At 45.5% G+C, this 9,813-nt stretch overlaps 1 protein-coding gene across 1 annotated transcript; it reads right to left on the reverse strand.

Annotated features, from left to right (window-relative positions):
- Positions 1-588: 588 nt before the first annotated feature.
- Positions 589-9,212, reverse strand: T265_10258 (hypothetical protein; the record flags this gene model as incomplete). The annotated part of the gene is made up of 2 exons (XM_009176577.1): positions 589-1,476; positions 8,886-9,212. 2 exons carry the CDS (start codon positions 9,141-9,143, stop codon positions 865-867), a joined length of 870 nt encoding a protein of 289 aa, XP_009174841.1.
- Between the last annotated feature and the right edge of the window lie 601 nt (positions 9,213-9,813).

Here is a 9,813-nt window from a genome sequence, read left to right on the forward strand (position 1 = left end):
AGCAACCCACGAGCACGAAATGTAATCAATGGTCGAAAGAAAAAGGCTGTCAAATGTGCAGAAAATACTGCGTGGGTCGGCCGATGTGAATTGGGAACTAAGGCTAAAGCAAGTTTCAGAGGTCCGCTGAACAACCAGTGAATTTGTTGCCGGATGTAAGTTACCAATGGTATAAGCTGTTATTTTATGGTAACATGTATTCGTTAAATTATAAAGCCTCGAAGAACCGGGTAGATCAGGTGACCTACAGAAATGCTCATCCAGCCTAACAGATGGAAATAGTTCCCTCGACCAGTGCCAATTTTCGCAGCTTTGGTGTAATACACATACCTGAGTTAGTTGGCCCCATGGAAAGTGATGTACCCAATCAAAATTCGCTCCCCACAGTTACGAATCTTGTGATCACTCAATATTTTTCGCCTACGGTGCCGGGGCCGTTTGTTCTCCTTTCGAAAACGTTAGAGCAGAAAATTTGAGCGAGGAAGGCTATCAAGTTACTGGCCTTTAACAGATCCCATAATAAAGTTGATTATGGTTCCTTAGAAAGTCGAACGTAACTGAGCCAAAAGTATGAGAAAATGAAGTCCAGGGAAAACGTGAAATTCCATAATTTTCAATAAAAATACATCTAACAATCACGGTTAGGTTGAAAGCACACGGTGAACAAAAGACGGATGACCGGCAATAAGTTTCGGAATTTGCGGCTAGGTGGGGCAAAATTCGCGAGGTTATATACACACAAAAAAACGAGCCAATCAGGAACTTGAAATGATACGTTCAGCCGGCTAGGATAAGAGAGTGTATGGAGCGATGTAGCAAGCAAAAGAGGAATAAACAGTTTGAGGCCGGGACGGAACGATCAGTTCAAGAACTATCTTCCGAATCGGTATCACTTAGCTTCAAGTCATGTTCGATAAGTTTACGGTGCGCTGGAAGATAGTTTGATACTGGTGAGTTTGTGCTCGTTTTGGCTCCAGTGACTACAGACGGTTTGGCAGAGCGTTGGCCCGCCTGAGATTGTGCCGGTTTTCGAGGCGGTGTGTTGTTGGACTCGGACAGGCTACTCAAGTTGCTGGATTGAGACTGCGTTTCTGCATCGCTTGCATCATCACTCAACTCTCCGTTGCTTGTGTCGCTGTCGCTGCTTTCACTGGCACTAAGGCTTCCACTACTACTGCTGCTACTGCTAAGGGTCCTTGTTTTAGCCGAAGTGTTAGCGACAGGTTTGCTGGTGGAGACGACTGGGGGAGCTGTGTTTTCTGTAAGTTTGCGCTTTGGTGGTGAGGTTGTGGGGCCCGCCTTGTCCCGTCCAGCTCCCATGTCCCCGGGTACAAGTGGTCGACGAGCGCTATCCGACTGGGTTTCAGAGTTGGATGTCGAAGCAGTGTTCACCAAGCATGGTGTAGGTTTCCGTTCTTCACGTGTCTTCTTCAACTGGACCGCGTGGGCAACTCGCTCCAAAGTCAACTCACCGGTCTGCATAAATGAGGAGCGTTAACTAGGTTAGGTTCTGTGTGAAAAATGAACCTGATAAAGTAGAGCGTGTGACAAGGGAAAGATTGGAAATAATTCTAAATCGGGTTGAAGATGGTGACGTGAAATATAGTGGGCTAAGTGTGGGACCCTTCGGAACATAGCTATCGGGGGAATCCACGATGTTTTTAGGGAGGGCTAAAATGGCTATCGTGTTACGTTACCGGTGATAGTCATTTGGCCGACACTAATTAACGTCATTGTTGGAAAATTTGGTTTCCGCGGTGCAGGAACGCTATCGGAAAAACCGAAGTGACCTTTGTCTGAGGGTGATCCATTTAGGAGGGCGCACAGTTCTCCACGCAAAACGAATCCTGACGTTCTGTCAGTTTTATGTCTTTGGTGGTTCAGTCGTGTAAAATACAGGATGGTCCACAAGCACGGCCCAGATCATTACATCGTTACCTCTCAATAAGCACCGCTCACGACGTGGGTACAATTTACACAGGACCGTGAGGTGTTAACCATTGAAACAAGTGTGTGAGTGAGTGGAAAGAACGAAAAAGGGGAAACTTGATGAGGAAAACATGAGCATGGGTGGAAGATTCGAGAACAAAGTTCCTAGGAACCAAGACTGGGCAGAAGGCAATTAGCGGGATTGACCCTACATAGCTACCAATCACCCAAGACCCACTAGTGACACAACACGAAGGACAAGCCTCATCTAGACGGTTCGGCTAGGAAGCGACATGATACATACTACTGGGATCGGTCACGGTGTGACAGTATCCACTTCCATTTCGCGTTCTGATGGCACATGTTTCTTCAACAAGAATTTAGAGCGGAATGCAGCACCTTAGCCGGTAGATCGTCTGTACTATATTACTGATTTTAGGAGAGAGATCATTGCAACCTCTGTCATCGTATTCCTGCTCGCTCTGTCATCTGGATGTGTAAGCTTCTATCAGATCACTCATGGCGTCCGTCCACCAGACAGACTGACATAAACCACCAATCAATTTCCATCAACTCTTTCTACTAAAACAGAAAAAACAGAGTGAGTGGGTTGTCACGTCGTGAGATTCAGAGAACAGGGTTGTTTCATTAAGGTCTAGTGACTGCGCAACGAGTCAGGCAGAGCATCGAGAACGCAGGCAGTTCTAGGTAGAAACTCTCGACGTAACATCTAAAATTTCAGTGCCAAGCAACCTTCTCCGGATTTTGGCACGTAGAATGTCTCTAACTGTCGAATCGGGAGTCGTTGTTTTGGAAACTCGTAAGCCGAGACTAGCACGTGAGTATCCGAAGTTTTTACTATTCTTGTAACCCAGGGTAGAATTCGGTTAAAATTTTAATAAGCAGGGAGCGTGTGTCAAACCGCAACCTGGTCGCTCATGGATATCTCTTGTTGTTGTTAGTGGATCACAAAAACAACGAGTGTGGTTGTTGGTTTTACGTGACATTCGACGTGGGGCTTTACGGGTAGTAAACTGATGCAAAAACACCATCATCAAGAACAGTTTGGAACAGTAAACAAAGGACAGGGTGGCTGAACATCCTTAATTGTGGAAAATAGGCTAATCACGAAATGCGTATGTCTTAACAAGATATATCCTGGTGGAGTTACTCTCATCGATGTTCGATAGGTTGCCAGCGCACCCGAAATGCTGGATCACAAGCAACATAAAAGGAAGCAAGCGAGTACGACGTTTAATTGAAAAGCAACAGTCCCCTCGAATAGGGACTACCCGTAGGGCCCGGTTGAAACAGCCCATTTGGCGGGAGGAGATTCTTAGTGGGGGCAAACCGGTTGACTAACGCTGTGCGATAACTAAATGTCTCTTGAGCTAACCAGGTTGTCTGTCATCCGTCATCGATCGTCGTTTGGGTTTTGCATGCAATCGGTTGTGATGTCAACTTTTTGGTTCACCAACTGGTGATTATCTCTTATCGAGGGATCTGCTTTCCTCAAGCCGCCAAGGCTGTTATTGGACTGGGATTTCCTAAGGTCACAGTAAGTGACTTGTATCTGCTTGCCATTGTGGGCTCTCTGAGTACTCATGACAATTTTATGCGTGGCACATAGCCTTGAATGTACATTTTTGCCATTTAATCTCACACCAGATCCAGTATGACGGACACTTTGTGCCTGATATGCGAATCTTGATTGACTGTGCTAGCGCCTACCGCGCCTTGTTTGTCCTTTCTCCGGCTGTTGGTCTTTTTTTTAATGCGTGTTTCCATATCAAAATTTTCACGTACTTTGGGATTCATTTCATCAGACTGGAACCGTTCTGGACATGATCTCGAATGAGACGTTTCTCTCTTTTCTTCCATATTTTCCTGTTACTCTTTCGCATTCATCGCTTGCATTCATTTTTTATGTTTGTGACCATGCTCTTCAAAAATAAATGATAATAGTAGTAGTGCGATTCATTTGACTGAAAGAGGTTGAACTATGTTTTTTTGCAAGCGTTTATTGATCTGAATCAAATAAACGTGGGATTCCTTTCTTCGTTACTCAGTCATATTTCATTGCTTTGTGTTTTTGCTTGTACTTCAACTCCACTATCACAGGAAGATATTGGCTAAGGCAATAGTTTCACATGGATACCCTTCCATACTGGGAGTAGCTTGTTGCGAACTGTTGCGACACGTTGGCTAAAAAGTCCACAACATTAAGAGAATTGGCTAACTCCTTGCAACCGAGTATGTTGACCAACCACAAAACCAATGTCCCAAATCGTGCGAAAATAGGCTGAATTGTTTACATGCGCTTACCTGTTACAGTTAAACTTCGAGACGTGACTCTACTAACAGTTGTTTACGGCTTGTTTCGCAATGGTCTCGAGGGGAACCTGACTGCAGAGGCGGTCGAAGGGCCGGTGTTGGATTCCAACCGTGAACTTTTCGGTCACTAGCTTCGCGTCCTAGCCACTGTGCCACCTCCAACTCTAGGATTAGCTTGGACTAGTGATGAACTGTCCTTGCATCCATTCACCGTGAAATGAACTTCCTAAGAGCATTCCCGAAGAGAGATCTTCAAAGAGACTGTAATTTGTTAGCTCTAATTTTTCTTGGCTTAAAAGAGACAGAGACTGCTATAAGCAATCACGCTTCCAAGACACTGACCATACATAGGAAGTTTAAATACGAGGTTCACATAACTGAGCATTTCAAAGACTTTTCAAGCAATCAATGAACAACGCTCAAAACGAGGTCGGACGAAGCTCTTTTGAGCTGCTAGATAAGGGGTGAATCACGTGTGTACGTTCATAATCAATAATGACCGACTGGATTAAGAACCGTCCCCACACATCAACTCCAACATGCAGGGTCATATTTGGCAAGCCAATGAACCTGACTTGGCCAATTTGGAGTCCCAGCTCAGCAGCGGCACGTGCGGAGAGGCAGAGTGGCTATGAGAGGGAGCAGCAAGCAGTGCATTCCAAATAAAAACCAGGGGGAATTGCTGGTACTCCTACTTCAACGAATAACAACTGCAGGACCGAAGCAGAGAGAAATAAAATAAATGGTAGCACTGGTTCACCAATGCAACCTAAAGTTGGAACCAACCGGAATACATGACACTTAAAGTTCGTATGTGGGTCCTAGAACTGAAAGTTGAGGGGTTGATGATTTCGCGCCAACGCAGCATGCGATCGATTCCGTACTTTTCAAGAAAACGTGATTGATGAACTCATCGGTACGTTGAGCTCAAAGTCAGCCATGTATGGCTCCTTGATTTCAAAAAATCGATATGCAAACAATTCACTCGGCCTCACCGGTCAGGCTCGTAAAATTAAGACAAGGTGGTCTCACGAAAGATATGATGGTCACAGTCCAGTGAACATTTTGATTGTTGATGAAACACAAATTTAATTTTACACGGTACGTAAAGGAAATTGGCTTTCGGCAGACGGCCTTCGTCTGGTGTACAAACGTTGAGGAAACAGGACTTTTCTAGCATCCAACACTATCCCCCAATTCTGCTGGTGAGTAAGAAGAAACGATGCTTTAGAAACGTAAATCCTGGACAGCTTGGTCTTCGCTTGGAGGCGAGCCGAAGGGCACGAAGGGGGATAAACCATATGAACAATCGATTGTATTCCGATATCAAGATATTATGGTTGCTATGGGTGACGATACGCCTCACTCTCTTCTTGATCACCGCTTTCTAATGCCAACGTTAAACTACGGTGATTTTTACACAACTTTTGCTATAGATTTTGCTGCTTTCTAATGCCAACGTTAAACTACGGTGGTTTTTACACTTTTGCTATAGATTTTGCCCTTTAGATTTCTGAGCAAGTGAGTGCACTGGCAGTGTTTACGGGACTCATCTTAATTCTGAAGGACGGAATTTAGGCCCGTTTCGACAGTGTATCCCATGAAGGAAGCACCGTACTCTGGATCTGGATTAAACAGCACAACAATCAGTTCCACTTCTTGCAATAACATTCGAGGGAGCATGGGGCATTTAAAAACAAATACCTCCTAAGTTGAGACATCACAAGATGGTTCACCTGTTTTGACCATAGTTTCATTCATTTCCCAACCCTATAAGGGACGGGAAGTTGGTGCTGGGAAAACTTCGTGAAGTCATGCGGCTGCTCACCAGTGCAAAAAACCAATCAAGGTGGCTTCTTACAGCCACTGCATAATAAAACCGAATAAATGCGTTTGTGTCAAGTGGCAAACAAGTCCAGCTTTTAGAATATATGCCGTAGAGATAGCATATTCCGGTCAACAGCGACAACGGTTTTAAACACACAGAACCAGTCATGGAACAAAAAGCCTAAATTACGCTGTTCGTTGAGGCTGAACAGCAATCTGTTACAAGTAATCAGGGGGGGGGCTTAATCGAAGCTACGGTTAATCTGCAAAGACATTTATCTTAGCTGAGACGCAAAGATGATGTACTCTTGGGCTTAATCGAAGCTACGGTTAATCTGCAGACATTTATCTTAGCTGAGACGCTCACATCTTCAGACCAAGTGTAAGAAACTCCGGTTGCTTTGCTACTTCCACGACCTACTATAACCTCACTAGTGTTCAACAGTCTTCGTAAAAATTCCCATTTGTAGAATTGTCTCACGAAAGCGCTCCCTTATCAGTTAGCCAAACTAACAATTAAGTTGTAACAGCCCTTCGGTGCATAGCTGCGACGAAGGAAGCGTGAGAGTTGATATAGTCCCAGGTTGCCCAAGTGGCGACAGGAGCAGTCGAGATGCCAAAGTTGGGTTTAAACCACGAACCTTCCGGCCAGTAAGTTCGAGCTTATCTTTGTGGGACAGTGAACCACAGACTTTGTTCCGGGTGTTCAGTTACACAGAGGCCAGGCAAACATCAACCGTTGTACGAAATGGTGTTTGCGCTGCTTGAGTTCGGAGTGAAAGTGGTCCCACTTGTGATATAATACGTCCCGAATCGGCAAGTTTCCTGGTTTTGCTGATACTCGTCAATTGCAGGACTGGAGCAAAGTGGTCTTCCTGGATAGAAAGGTCAGTATTGTAGAGGACGGTCAAGGAACTGAGACCACAGCGAATAAGCTAAATGCCAAATGAAGTTTAAACTGATTAGAACGGCCCCCTCTTCTGAAAGGATCATCCATCAGAACAGACCATCTCCATCAGCCTCTCCCCAGACTGCCTCTAGAAAGGGACACTGAGCTCATTACAGGCATTCGACTCAGCATTACGTACAAACTTCCCTCATTCAAGATGGAACTGTGTGAGGTAGTTCAATTTAAACCGGTACTTTAGCTTTTCGAGTGGATACGCCCTAAACGAGAATATTATGCGGTAAAATTAGTTTAGTGAGTGATACACTCAGTATGCGAAACAGTACAGCGGCCGGACACTTGAGATGGGTAATGAGTACGTAACGCCCACAATATTGTGCAGCAACGGAATGTTACACACACTAGTTGCTGTATCATGGACTATTGGATTTCACTACCCGGACACACAGAGGACCTGGGATTGGGCAGGGCTGTATGACACCGGACATACCCCCAGATCGCTGACAGTGGGATGGCATCTTGTTGGGTCAGATGTGTGTGGATAAGTAAGCGATTGTGAATAAGCAATAGCATCACTACCAGGGCACGGCGGGCTGCCCACAGAAAGCCACAGCACTGTAAAAATGACTGTCTGACCGATTTTGAGATAAAGACGTTGACCCGGCGACTGATGCTACCAGAAGTTGTGAAAGCATCCAGGACCAGCCATGGTCGTTTCTGAGATATTTTGTTTCACTGAGGATCTCAGTAGACTAAGCTCCGAGTGGATTGAGAGCCCCGTACTCTGCGCGTTGGAGCTCGAGACAGGTGCACACTTACCAACCCGAAGATCCGTGGCCTCAACCAACGACTGATGCTACCAGAAGTTGTGAAAGCATCCAGGACCAGCCATGGTCGTTTCTGAGATATTTTGTTTCACTGAGGATCTCAGCAGACTAAGCTCCGAGTGGATTGAGAGCCCCGTACTCTGCGCGTTGGAGCTCGAGACAGGTGCACACTTACCAACCCGAAGATCCGTGGCCTCAACCAAACCATCTCAACTCAACTGCTCCTGTCTAGGTTTGGGCAACGCGGTAGTAGCTTAGCTCTCGTAATTCCTTTGGACGGCACGGGAGCTATGCGCCGAAACGGTAAGTTGGGACGACGATTATTATTATTAGTATTAGTATTATTATTATATTACTCTACCCGTTGTTTCACCGGTCAGGTTCTGTAACCAAAGGTTTCTAGTGGGCCCGTATGTCTCGATGAAGGCCCGTGGTCCGGTTAGGGCAACCAGCTAGCTTACCGGCAACTGGTGGATATTGGGGATATAGGTATCCCCATAAACCATTTATTGTTGAATTATTGTCAAGTTATTTTCTTAAGGATTTTAATTTTTCGCGCTGTTTCCAAAAGGCTATGTTCCTCCCCTATTGACCAGCTGTACTTTGTATGTGCCAACGCATTTGTCGTTCTTCTATGTCATGCAAAATGTATACAATTGGCATTGTTTCCTCTCTACATTGCCTTTGGTTGAGGGAGTAAATGATCTTCGAAGGTCCGGTCTACTTTTTTCCACCCTACGGGTGATTGTGCTCGCGTCGTAGTGCGATTGTTCTCGTGTAGCGGACAGCAGTTTATTACAGCATGTTTATACGTAACGCTGAGCGACTGATTGATTTTTCTCCAAAAAAGACAATCTGAGAATGATCACTGTTAACTTGAGCTGTTCATCATCATCATCATCATCGACAGCATGGCATCAGTGTTCAACACCGATTCTACAAAAGGCTGAAAATTTTGGGGACAACTGATCGACACACATTTACATATTCATAAAAAAGTGATCCACACTTCAAAGAGTCACTTTTGCGTGACCGAATTAAGCAGACATGTGAGGACTTACCCGTTTGTTGTAGATTAAAATGCATTCTTTCTGAACTGGCCTAGCGCTTCCACGAAAGCAGGTCGATCCGGGACCAATGGATGCCACATTAGGCAAGTTAACCACAACTTCCTTGCCTTCATCTACTCTGATCGAACCCGGTTGTGACCGATCGACTGAAGCGGGCATGAAGTCACAGCGCATTGTCATGAAAGTGGCAGCATCTGGGTCTAAAAAACTCTTCCCTAACTTCACGTCGAAAGTCCCGTTCAATTGCATTTGGGGGAAGGGAGGAGGGGAAGAGCTTGGACGATAACTTCAATAGAACGGCTGGACAAGTGACACGGCTGAAAGAGGAAACAGTGTGGTAAAACCCAGACGGAATACGGGAGGTTAAAAAGCCTAACCGTTTTAGGATACAGTGAAGTCATGGTACTAGAAACCAGCAGTTGACAGTGAGCATTAGCTCCCACGACCAAAAGCTACCACCTGACATGGTGGTCGGTCTTGTGTACTGCAATGATCCCGCCGTCTACACTGGCTGGAACTTCATCCCACGAGGTAGAGTCATGCCAGGAAGGCCAACTAAGATCAGTCAGATCAGGTCAGCAAGATTCTGTGTCACAATTAATCACATTAGCCGGTCTTGGGGTAGTCATACCGTCCTCTGCGATGAGATTATGAAATTAGGTGATTCCCCCAAGCAACCAGTATACCCAAGCTTATGGAACCAGCGCAGCATCCTTCTCTCTAGGGAGGGCATGTCAGAAAAGATCTGCCACAAAAACCGCACACTCTGATCGCCTATCGATCGACCATGAACACCGGCACATTATACCCAGACGGAATACGGGAGGTTAAAAAGCCTAACCGTTTTAGGATACAGTGAAGTCATGGTACTAGAAACCAGCAGTTGACAGTGAGCATTAGTTCCCACGACCAAAAGCTA

Source organism: Opisthorchis viverrini (genome assembly GCF_000715545.1).
Source record: "Opisthorchis viverrini unplaced genomic scaffold opera_v5_356, whole genome shotgun sequence".
Classification (NCBI taxonomy): domain Eukaryota; kingdom Metazoa; phylum Platyhelminthes; class Trematoda; order Opisthorchiida; family Opisthorchiidae; genus Opisthorchis; species Opisthorchis viverrini.